Source organism: Plutella xylostella, chromosome 22 (assembly GCF_932276165.1).
Source record: "Plutella xylostella chromosome 22, ilPluXylo3.1, whole genome shotgun sequence".
NCBI classification, from domain to species: Eukaryota; Metazoa; Arthropoda; class Insecta; order Lepidoptera; family Plutellidae; genus Plutella; species Plutella xylostella.
This window is the reverse complement of record NC_064002.1, coordinates 2,807,524-2,820,169: the sequence shown is the minus strand read 5'-3', so window position 1 is coordinate 2,820,169 and position 12,646 is coordinate 2,807,524. Positions and strand designations below refer to the sequence as shown.

Genomic DNA, 12,646 nt, shown 5'->3' with positions numbered 1-12,646 from the left:
CGGTTTACAATATATCGTCGGAAAATATCGATAGATTCATAAAAATATATCGATATATCGATACATCGATATTATTTCGACATCCCTATTCTGTTTGTTTACATTATTACTTTTATCATTTATAGAAGTTATTTTATGGATATTTGCTTTTAAAAAGTTATTTCATAAAGACTTCGGTTGATTTTAGTGCTTAATTAATAACAATAGTACATAATATCGAGTATATCTAACCTAACTGTAAACTTAGTTGTATTGTGGATTTTCTGTGAAGATCATTTAAATGAAACATTAAAATATTACGTTAACAAATTTAGAGTATTAGTCATTTAAAATGGAAGCTACAGTATCAGTGTCTAAGGTAAATTGAATTGGTTATTGAACAAAAAATATTAACTTAGGTTAGAGGTTAGTTTATTTGTTTATCAAACCAATGAGTTATAAATAAAGGCATTAACGAACATCAAACCCAGGATAATTAATTCGTGTCCTGCATTTCATTTCTAAATCAGAGAAAAATCTTTTACAGGGAGTATTTTTATTTAAAAATGGTTGGAAAAAGACTAAACAGCGCAGCAAAACAGCAACACTGTTTGAATCGAAATTTATAAATGAACCATGGTATTCTATATTCAAAAGTAATTGGAATACTATTGAAAATGAAATTCAGGTAAGTAAGTTTCATAGAATACATAATTATGTATTCCTGCTTATTAGATTTACTTAGATAAAAAAATGCAATAAACTGTAACTAAAATTTACAGGATCTCAACAGAAAAACTTACAGCATGCTCCTCAATGACATAGTGAGCTATGTGAAGTCTTTCAGCAAGTCGCGGGAGTCATGTGAGCTGGATGACGGCATAATCCCAAGCGCCACTCTACTGACGGGAGTCAACCAGCCTGACCATGTGTCGCAGTTCGAGGCTCTTCTCAACAAAATCCGGTAATATTTTTCTCCATTGGATTTACTCCTTAGCTGCTACCAAAGTATTTGCAATTTTTTTTATCAGAGACAGTACTTAGTATCAATTCTGTCTGATGTAGGTAGGTAGGTACCATTGGGTCACCATGTGATGTAAGTGGTTAAAAATATATCATGCAAAAGTATGTTTGTCTGCCTTTCTCAATGCAGGAATGCAGCAACAGTATGGTATGAGTTTGTGTGAACATGATTTGGGATGCTTGGGAGTGATACTTGAAAAAAAGAAGATTAAAATAAAATAGGCTATCGGGTTAAAGATTATATTTATAAAATATTTTCTATTTTGTTTTCAGGGAAGATGTGACACCGCACATAGCAATGGTGAACTCCCAGGATGCACCCACTGTAAAGCATTTGATAGAAAATTCAGTGTGGCAACTTATTCATGGTCATGCAACAGCTGTATGTAAAATTAAACTAATTACTTATAAATTATAATATAATACTTACTTTATTTATGCTAATTTTCATGACTTTGATAATGTGTTATTTTTATAGGATTATGAAGATGAAGATTTGGATGAAAGCATAAATAATATAACAAAAGGAAAGAAACTGAAGAAGAGTCATTGCACTATGACTACTTTGAAGAAGTGGTACCATGAATTGTACTACAATAACATGAACTTATCACCAAAGAAAAAGAGGAAAAGTCATTCCACAAAGTCTCTAGTAGTAGTCATTCCTGACTTCGAGAGCTTTAACTGTAATGTTTTACAGGATTTTGTGATGATCATCAGGTAATTTTAATCTAGATTTTATGTTGATACAGTCATGCTAAAAATCATACCCAGCTCTTGTTGTAGGTTGCTTGTTTGAAATTGCGTAACATCCTGTAAAGACTCGCAATATCAGTCTCATTCTTTATTTAGAAATATTTTTAAAACCACCAGAAGAGTTTGGACCAGATGTTATAATTTTCTTTTTTCAATAGCACTGTTTCATATCATTTCAGTTCGTACATATCGTCGCTGCCCATAGTGTTTATATTCGGGGTGGCGACGTCGGTGTCAGCGCTGCACAAGTCCTTCCCCTACCACGTGTCCTCCAAACTACTCATCAAGGTGTTCCACTCACACTCCTCCCCTGTTTATATGAACCAGGTAAGGTTTGTTTTGTTTTTCTGACCCACAACTCTATTCTCCAAAACTTCGTATTTAGTCATCAAGTACCTGCCTGTGCTACCTGGATCGCTACGAGGTAGGTTATCTGTAAGATAGGAGCATGGAAGAATAGTAATATAAGTAAGAATACCTGTAAGGGAGATTACAATAAAGTTATGATTCTCGTTTCGTACAGCATACACACCTAGTGACTTCACTGTACTTTTATACATTGAATGAATCGAATGAACAGATATAATTATAAAATATATATTTATTGAGTTACACAATAATTATTGCACAAGTTACAAGGTAGAGATGAAAAGTTCACTGTAACTAAACATACAATTCACTCTCCCCACATAGTCTCTCTCTGCTACTGTATGTATGTACATAAGTACAATTACTCAATTCCAGGTGTTAGCATTTACATAAGCACAATTTATTCAATTCCAGGTGTTAGAGGACATATTCCTGACGCACTCGTCCCCGTTCCACGTGTCGGGGCGCGCGCTCGAGCTGCTCACCGACGTCTTCTTGTTCTACGACTTCTCCGTCACGGGACTCATACAGAGTGTTAAGGTAAGCCGTTATTTACATGTGCAGTCCCAAGTGGATGTAGACATGGCTCCGTTACTATTGAGCTGCAAAGAAACCTGACCCTCTCTCGGTAGCAATGTAACTCTAAGAAGGTTCAGGTTTCTGTGCAGGCTACGACACATTATGACTCAATGCACCGTTATCGACGTAGATAAAGGTCACAATATCGCAATTCGCGTTAAACACGATGTGGTTGGTGGAAAAGCATTTAACGAGTTTATTTACGCATAATATAATTGTCACCCGGTGGGGTTCACTAGTACTTTATTTAACGTTTGGGACAGTTTAGGTAGATTTGTCAATTTTTCCAGTCGTGCGCAATAATCTGCTTACTAAGATTCAAGTAAACAAATCAACTACAGTCACTTCAACAAACTACAGTGTAGATTTATGGAATACTATGGTATAAGTGTGTGTATTTAACACATATAAAAGTTAATTTAATATTATCACTTTTCTCAATTCCAGTACTGCATGATGGAACATTACTACGGAGACAACATGAAGTCTCTCTGCTGCAAGCGGGAAGAAATAGACGACACAGTGTTTGTGCTCACCGCTGAGGACTTGGAAAATATCAGGCATCTTCCATCCTTCCGTCCATTCCTCGAATCTCAAGACTGCCGAGCCAGGATCAGTCTGTTCGAAGACGATAACTTCCTGAGAGACACTCTGTGTGAACAGTTGAACCGGCTACATGATTACTTGTACAGTTTCTACACGTGTTTGAGGCTATTTTCTGCATTTGTTAAGGACTTGCCAAAGAATGTGTTGGGGAAATCGGTAAGGACCATAATATATTATTGTCTGATTGTCGGTTCGAATAATTAATCCTACTGCAAGTTGGTTTACTGGCATATTAACAAATACAGCATAGAAATTAAATTAAATGGCCCTGAAGTAACAAGGTCACTTTCATACCAACATATTAAATAAATATCATTTTCCTTTCAGGTGCGAGAAATGTACAAAAAGTGCGCAGCCGAATGCATTACAGAAACAGCAGGTTTCAAAGAGTGCATGCAACTACTGAACTTTCAGTCGCAGGTGAAACTCGTGGAGAGTATCAAAGGTGCCTTGAAAGTCATCAACACTGCACTACAAAACGACCCCCCAGTCGTCCCACTAAGGATGACTCCAAGTAAAAATAATTTAGTCAAAGAGGATGCATTAGTCCTAAATGAAAGCCTTGGGACAAACTTTTTGAAGAGTGTCAGAGTGCATTTAACGATTTTCCTGAGGAATGTTCAGAATGCCAGTACAGAAGCTACAGTTACAGTTAACGATGCAGATGAAAATGAGGATGTGGAGATGGTCACTACTCCTGGAAACAGATACAAATTGAAAGAGGTGAGATTTCTTTATAAGATGGTGTAATATTGGTGATAATAAATACATGAAAATTATGCATAATTATGGGTTCCAAATCAAGGTTCTTTAAACTTAATCTATCTAAAACCAATCAAAGTTTAGACGCTTGTACATATAAATAGTAGTTTTTGCATTGTTCACACTGGCTCTATGTGAACTAACTATATTATTTTTCTTATTCTCTGTGGGGGTGTAAGTAACTGCACTTGGCTCTCTCGAATGGACCTTTGTGCATATCGTCTGGGTTTAAACTGCCTGTGAACTAACACGCTTTAAATCTACTTTCCGTTTACAGAAACTGCTAAAAGCGACACAAAGAGAGAAAATCCCGTCCGAATACGAGATGATCCGGTCTCGCCTGGTCAACTACTTAGAGAAGGTGTTCCACAAGGGTCTCCAGCCGCCACACACGCAGCCGTTCCACGAGATATTCTTCTTCAGTGATGTCGCGAGTGTGAAGAAGCAGATCGTGGGGTCGCCGCGCGGCGCCGTGCACACTGCGCTTAGCAATCCTGAACATTACTTGCAGGTTAGTGGTAGATTGTTAAATGATTTATTATGTTTTTTTTACCACGGCGGTAAATATAATTAAGATCAGCCGATAGATTAGAGTGCCGAGGTGAGCTTTGTTCCATCAGTTTCACAAAACAAATTTAGATGAGTAATCAAATTTATGGTTCCGTTCGGGGATAGAATCCGGGACCGGGTATTGAAATAGACCTACCTAATTTTAGGTAAAACTATATCTGTAGGTACTCATTAGACTTTACACTGTAGAGTATAAATTACGTAGGAAGGCCACTGCATCATAGGCGCCTTTGTATTTTGCGGATATCTTTATAGCAACAAGTCCCATACCGTAGAAATAATATTTTCTGCAGTGGAATGACTTAAAAATGGATTTGCCGTAAACATAATATTTCTGTTTCAGTGCAACTGCTGCCATCTACCGACCATAGACAGTACGACGTCGACGCTCCCAGATATATCCCTAGTTTACAAGCTGCACCGGGAGTGCGGGAAACACATCAACCTGTATGACTGGCTGCAAGCATTCGCGTCTGTCGTGGAACCGACTGTCGACGACGAGGAGAGAAGGACTGTCGACCCCCATATACAGTGAGTTTCATATTTAAACAACTTCGTCTCCCCCACAGTTAGGTAAAACTGAAGAACTCCAATGACTTCAACAAAAATAAAATAAAAAAGTTTACACAACTAATATTTCATGTCTATATATGCCGGAAATGGACGGAATACAGTGTAGCATTGTCACTCTGAGACGGTCAGGTGCATGGTAGGAATGTATATCGTCCCGAATGGAATGTATTCAAGTACCACGGCTAATACCTTCTATCTACAAACTATTTTCATACATCTACCTATATACATATGCTCACGACTGTAATCTAGCTTCGTATGTAAGAGATTATGTAGGCATGAACTCCTAATGATAAACGTAAAGTGTCGGGTTTAGAAAATTCAACCCTGAAAACTATGTAACTCAGTGATGGAAATTTTCCTAAAAGTAATCATTGTTAATTGATATCAATATTTTAATTCTGTGTTTAGATGATTTCATCCGATAAGCTTCCTGATTCACATGATTATAAAAGTGGGGTGACGTATGTAGGTACTTTATAATGGTGACATCACATACTTGTTGACAATTAAATATCCGTCTCTATAATATTTTTTTAACCTTATGACCTAATGGCGTCTATAAAAATACTTAACAATTTTTTTATGTATATTAATTTTATCTGTTTTTGAATCTTTATAGACTTCGAATCAGATGATTGTAATCGCGAATGATTTTGTCATATTACTATCCAGGTTCAATCAATATACAGCTTGAAGTCTAATAGTTTACTTTTGGTCGGTGAGTCAGACTAATCCCGAACGTTCGGCACCAGAGTCAGTGTTACTAACCGCTACCGCTGGAACATCCGGTCGCCATGAAAATAATACTTTAAATTGTCTAGGAAAAGCAGGGTCACTCTTAAGAAAAAATAAGTATGTGATAATAACCACCATTGGTTTACTGTATCGTCGACTTTATTCTGATTTGGGCTGAATACTGGCTATTATCCTTAGAATATCAATAGAATATACTAAGGATCATAGCCAGAATTTTCCCAAATCAGAATTTGTATTCCTACATAATATATTTACTATAATTTTGTATGTTTGTTCCAGAGTCCGCTTCACGCGCGCGGTGGCCGAGTTGCAGTTCCTGGGCTTCATCAAAACCTCCAAGAGAAAGACTGACCACGTGATGCGCCTCACTTGGTGAACACAGTGTTTATTCATACCTACTTCTGAAGGGCCAGCAAGTCCCCTCTGTTGGGGCACGGGTCTCCTTCCTATGAAGGAAAGGTTTAGGCCTAGTCCACGCTGGCCTATATAGGGCGGGTTGCCTACTTGTTCTACCTATAATCATGTTTGTAATGTCCCACTATGTGCCTACAACTGTGTTAATTTATTGTAGTTATAAATCGTGTCTTTTATATTATGAATAAAATTTGTATTTTGAAGATTTTGGGTGTTTTATTGAAGTCACGTTAAAATTTGTTAAATTTGCTTAGTCTGAGCATAGTCAATGAATTTTTATGACTCAATTTGGACAAAATATGTATTTATTCTACCCTACTAAATATTTATTTGATTAATATACATTATACAGCCTATAAAATTATAGGTGAAATGTGTTATTTTCTGAAAAGATCAACCTGAAAACATCGAAGCAAGTAGGTAATTATAGACATTTAAGCTGATGCACAGCTGCACGTAAGTAATAAAATTAGACAAATTCTACCTAATGAATTTTACTTTTCTCTAGGCATCTATTAATAACCTACGTACCTACTTGATACGAATCCGGTTGAATAAATTTGGCTATTACTTAATTTATGTCACCGCTGCATATAGGTACGTTGATTATTTTAATGACAAGAAGTATAAAAACTCATTGTTAACTGCCGTGACCCAGACGAGTCGCTATGAACCTGTCTGACTCGTATGAACTTGGACGAGAAAGAAGAAAATATAACCTTGGCGACGATCTTATGAATTACCTAATTCATTCTGGTTTTGTTGAAATTAAAATGATGCATGATTTTTGGTTCTAAGCGAATTATTGTCCCAGAAGTGTGAAAATTGTAATATTACGTCTTTTCTCTTCGTTATTTACTCGACAGACGTCGAAAAGTTTAGGAACGCGCAAGCCATGACTCTAGGTATCTCGTTGTATTAAATGTGCCGATTCCACGACAGCTCTCGTTCGCTCGTTTTTTGTCAGTATAGAGTAACCCTCCTGGCCCGACGATGTCCTCAAACGAAGTAGTAACGATGGAGATTCACTCTGGTTATTCGAATAGTCTGCAGCACCATCGATCTCGCAGGGATCACTCTAGTTTAACGGAAACGAAGTTACCGAGAGAGAGATAAAGTCGTGGGGCTACTATTACAATGCTCCGGTATTGCCAAAGCTAGAGTCGGCCGCTAGAGTTAATAGAATGATAGTAGTAGAAATACTTATGAACTGGACCTACACAGTTCATAATTTTTATGACTCATATTTATTATTTATTGAAACTTGAAAGTGGTGGTGGTGACATAGGTAGTGTAGGAGTGTACCTAGATAGATAGGTAGATCTGAAACATCTGAAGCAATTATAAAATCAGGCCTATCAGGCATGAGGTTGACATTTGGTACACCCTGTACCTACATAACTGATCGACACTGTCCACACCAAATTATGACTATCGATTAACTAGGTACATTACATAATTATTTTTGTATGTGAACTTTATAAATGGTCATCGTTTGTATTACGCCGACTCATTGGGTTATGCATAATGAAATTCTAATAATAATCGAATTTCGACAGTGAACCGTCCAGCAGCCTAAAGTTCAAGGCATGACCCCACCGCGCACTTGACTAAATATTTAACCAAGATATGCCGAGTTATATTATAATTAATAAATAGTATACCAAGACAAAGTTATTGCCGCATTCGCTCATAAGAAGCGCCATCGCAACTTATAAAAACTTACCTACCGGCCTTGAATTGTAATTTCACAAAATAAAAGATCCTCACTGACCTCTGAAAAGGTTAAAATCACATCATTTATTTTATACACTTTTATTAGTGTCTTAAGACCTGATTGGCGACCCGATAGCCCATCTTTAGCTTTAACGCTTGTCATTAACATATTATTGGATCGGTAGGTAGGAATCCCATTTTTCAATAGGACTCGTTTATAGTTTAAGGAAAAAAACTTAGGTAGCTATGTATGGCCAAGTGCAAGTTGTGTGCTCATTGTGCACAGTTCTATTAGATATTTCTCGTAGCCTACATAAACACTTGTCAGTCAACCTTATTTATAAACAATAGAACAACAAATTGAGGGTTTCTGAATTACTAGTATCCTCTTATCCGAGATTCAAGTGTTAAAGGTAGTCTGTAGGTATTTTATTTATGGTTAAAAGACGGTTAAAGAGCAACTAGATTCCTCGTTACCTGAATATTCCTGTAAAGACAGGACTGATAGATTATGAATAGAGGGTTACACCCCCTTATAGTTTATTAATTTCTAAGGAACCTTAAAAGGAGGCCTTACCTTTGACCTTTGAGATAAACTTGCACCAATGTTTTGTAAGCAAGGATAAGATCTCTGCCACCTAAGAATGTAAAATGACGTCAGATATTTACATAGGCATGTAGGTACATTTTTTACTACATCGTAGACATCTGCGTTAAATCATAAATTATTTAAAAAAACTGATTTTACAATAATTAATAGAAATATACTTTATAGCCGGTCCAAAATGTCATAATAGGTCCTTACCCTATAACAATAGAAGTAATATAATAATAAGGCTGTAGATAGCGGGGTATCAGAAGGAAATGCTACCGTTGACTAAGGGTGAATGACAGGAGCCTTACCCCAGTAACGTAGACTATCGAATATCACGTATCTATCACTATCACAACGTATCAACAAGTACTTCCGGTGCACCCAAGTGCAGAGGGTTACTCTAACTAACGAAAAACTAAGTTTAGGAGCGCTGCTGCTCTAACCACGAATCTCACATATTTTTAAATATAATGACTGAATGACAGCATTCGTCCGTTAGATTTTGTAAAGGTAAAGTAACCCTCCTGGGCAGTCAGCCACCGACGCTAATCAGACTAGCCAATGCTGTCACAACGGTGACTAACCTATGTCACCAACACACTGAGAAAGCTGGTAAGTACTAAGTATGTGGTACCTACATAAATTTGACTATAATAGGGATAAGGAAGTATATGTATAACGAAAAATTTGAAAAATGAATTTGGATATGGTACTGATATGGTATACTTACAAATCAGAAGATTGGTATCACATTTTCATTGGTACAACCGAGTCTACATTGTACTATCTTGTTCTCGGTAAGTACATAATTATTTTTGTAGGTTTCGAATTACCATTTTTTGCACATAAGTAAGTAAGTAAGTACCGAAATAAGCTTATAAGCTTTTCTTTATACGAGCAAAATTATAAATAGTATAGTGAAATGAATATAAAACGATGAAGTAGTTAATGCAAATGACGATGTAAATTTCTAAGATTCAATTAAAATTTATTCTTGATCTCTATACCTAAATAAGTCTTTGTTTCTATTGTTAATGTCCTAACTCTAAATAAATTTGTGACAAGTACTGAGAAAGCACCAAATTCAATAAGCCATAAAAGGCCAACGGCCTATCAGCCTACGGCATAATACCTAACACCTATATTTGACTAAGTATTTATCTATTTAATAACAATGATGATATATTTAAGTAAAATAATTGTTAAACCTTTACCTTCCTACTGGTTTATTCTGCAGCAGTATATTGTGGATGACATTTAAAAAGGTGCTAAGTAAAGAAAAGCGACTAAACTGCCCAATTATACTACGCAATAACTTTTAACACCTAAGTTGTAAGTAAAAATAAAAAGTTTTATACAAACACGATGTGCAGTGCCCTTGGCCCCGTGACAGGTGTCGTATTTCAAATTTTGTGACAAATTACAAAGTAAATAGTTTGGGACAAAACCTTCGGTCTGGCCGCGGTCGGGAGCTGGTTTGCAAATAGACAAATAACCGTTGACACACGCGCCATCGACGCGCACCTAGTACAAGCCGGATCAACATTTGTTTGCTGCCATTGGACATTACGTTATACCTAATGCCGGGAGAAAAATATAAAAGAATTTGTCACGAATCATCAGGCATCAGTCGCTCATCAGTAGCCAACGAAGTAAACTAAAAAAACACAAAAATCTAATCATGAAATTCGTAAGTTACAAGTTTTATTAAAGTTTACCGACAACATACTTGACACGATTATTGAAAGTACTTAGAGCTACTTAAGAAATCAGTATTTATATTTAATAGTTATCATTTCATCATCACGGAGTTCAATAAGTGTTCGCGGCATTTGTTCAACCTTCATCTGGATAAAAGCCATAAACTTGCTAGTGAAAGTGACTTGTTTCTACCATAGAGCTTCTCCATTACTCTCACCACAATACCAATAGGTTTTGGACCTATCTGTACTAAAGTATCTGTACTCTTAAGAGCTTCTTCATCACTCACCACCAGCCCAAATAGCCCAATAGGTTTGGGACCTTATCAATGTGTACTAAAGGTTTACTTCTATCCAGGCCGTAGTCCTCGCTTTCGCCCTGGTGGCCTGCGCCGCGGCCGCGCCCGCCGCCCCCGCCGACAAGGAGCCCGTGAAGATCCTCCGCTCCAACTTCGAGGCTCAGCCCGACGGTGCCTACGTCTACGGGTAAGATATGGAAATAACTGTCTTCATATTATTATATACATATTTGATTGCGTCTCGGAGTATAGTTTGCTGAAACATAAATCCATCTAGAATAGTTATCGACGTAGATAAACGTCACTTTATCGTGACACCATAAATACTGCACTGTGATTGGTGGAACACGAGTTTGTCGCTGTCGATAACAGACCCGTGAAACGACCACTGTCATTTTGTGAATAATCATTGCATAGCTTACAATGAGATACTTCAATTTCGATAGCTTTTCTCTCTGTATCTCCCTACCTTCAACTAACCTCCTCCCCATTCCAGTTTCGAGTCAGAAGACGGCATCACCCGCGAAGAGACCGGTGAGCTGAAGGAGGCTCTCGACGAGGACAACAAGCCGCACACCGTGGTCGTGGTCCGCGGGTCCTACACCTACCTTGACAGCGAGGGGCAGCCCCAGACCATCACCTACTACGCTGATGAGACCGGATTCCACGCCGAAGGAGCCGCCATCCCCAAGGCCCCCGTCGCCAGGCGGTGAAGCAAGAACACCACGCTTAGAGACGGACGGTTTTTTGATCCGTAGTTAAGTCGACCATCTGTCATTGACAAGTGACTTGATTGACTACGGATGAAAACACCGGTACCTACTATACTAGAGTTTACTACAACTAGACTATAGTTAATGTTCAAGCGCCTAGTCAAACGGACTTTTGATTGCTCGTGATTCAAATGCTCACTGCCATATTTTTTACTTTTATAAGTTGTTATGTTAATACGTTGTACGTATTGTAAATAAACTTTAGATTGAAGATATTACGTTTGTTTTTGTCTGGTTAACCTTAAGAAATGTGGAAAATATATATTATGAGATGTTGGAGCTGACATTAGCCAGTGCAATGTGCTAGATTAAAATCTGCAGTATTTGGTACTAAAGCCGTAGTACGTAACTAAACTAATTGACGAGAGCAAAAAATAATTAGTCTTATTAACCTCTCTCAAACAGGATATACAAAAAGAATATTAATTATATTTTTAAAACAGATGAGGATGAGCTAACCTTATTATACTATGAATATTAATTAGGGTGATTAAAACTTTAATGCAATGAACTTTAAAATTATAAACCTACCATGACAGTTTACTAGTAAACGGCACAACCAATGGTGATGATAGATTACGCAAATGTTTTTCAATCTTAGTACCCTTTAGAAGTTTATGGTTGTTTGATTTTCAAAATCGCCAGTACCTATGACCATTTCATTAAATTTTACCCATTGTATTTCAGCAATAAGGCAAGTAATTCTACTCTATGCTAGGCATGGCTATGTGTCTGCCTGATTATTCGAATGGAACCTTTGCGTAGATTACAGCAAATAATATTGTTATAAAGAGCTGTTACTAAAAATACATATTAAATTTATACGAAGGATGTCTGGAAGATATCGCTTTCAGAGATAAGAAAGTCGTAAATGTATGTAACATACCTCAACATAATGGCATGGTCTCAGCACTTTTGATTTTCTCTATACAGGAAAACGGGTATACTAAGCCGAAACCTACATGTGCATACGAGTATCTAAGCACGAAAATGAAATCAGAATTTTAAAATTCATTCTCATTCATTGTAAAAAGTCACGTGACAAACATTATAGTTTCTATGGAAAATTATATATATTTTAATATCCTGATTTTATTTTCGGGCTTAGATATAATACCATGCTGCACATGTAAGTTTCGGCTTAGTATACCATTTTTGCAACACCTTGTATAA

General features: G+C 37.0%; 2 protein-coding genes across 2 annotated transcripts; both read left to right on the top strand.

The window, feature by feature from the left end:
- The first annotated feature begins 97 nt into the window (after positions 1-97).
- On the top strand, positions 98-6,595 carry LOC105381489 (origin recognition complex subunit 3). Its single transcript, XM_038105385.2, has 12 exons — positions 98-358; positions 527-667; positions 762-943; positions 1,276-1,384; positions 1,481-1,722; positions 1,938-2,085; positions 2,542-2,667; positions 3,154-3,468; positions 3,640-4,035; positions 4,352-4,585; positions 4,988-5,175; positions 6,256-6,595. The coding sequence occupies exons 1-12, from the start codon at positions 332-334 to the stop codon at positions 6,350-6,352; spliced, it is 2,205 nt and encodes a 734-aa protein (XP_037961313.2). The 5' UTR covers positions 98-331; the 3' UTR covers positions 6,353-6,595.
- A 3,636-nt stretch (positions 6,596-10,231) lies between these two features.
- Positions 10,232-11,688, top strand: LOC105381479 (larval cuticle protein 1). Its single transcript, XM_011551209.3, has 3 exons — positions 10,232-10,391; positions 10,760-10,887; positions 11,197-11,688. The coding sequence occupies exons 1-3, from the start codon at positions 10,383-10,385 to the stop codon at positions 11,411-11,413; spliced, it is 354 nt and encodes a 117-aa protein (XP_011549511.1). The 5' UTR covers positions 10,232-10,382; the 3' UTR covers positions 11,414-11,688.
- Positions 11,689-12,646: the final 958 nt, after the last annotated feature.

What these genes read in the sequence shown, in the direction of transcription:
- LOC105381489 (XM_038105385.2), top strand. Translation starts at nt 332, where the DNA reads ATGGAAGCTACAGTATCAGTGTCTAAG. An exon ending in GATTTTGTGATGATCATCAG is followed by an intron (nt 1,723 to 1,937) that starts GTAATTTTAATC and finishes ATATCATTTCAG; the next exon opens with TTCGTACATATCGTCGCTGC. An exon ending in ACAGATACAAATTGAAAGAG is followed by an intron (nt 4,036 to 4,351) that starts GTGAGATTTCTT and finishes TTCCGTTTACAG; the next exon opens with AAACTGCTAAAAGCGACACA.
- LOC105381479 (XM_011551209.3), top strand. An exon ending in GACGGTGCCTACGTCTACGG is followed by an intron (nt 10,888 to 11,196) that starts GTAAGATATGGA and finishes TCCCCATTCCAG; the next exon opens with TTTCGAGTCAGAAGACGGCA.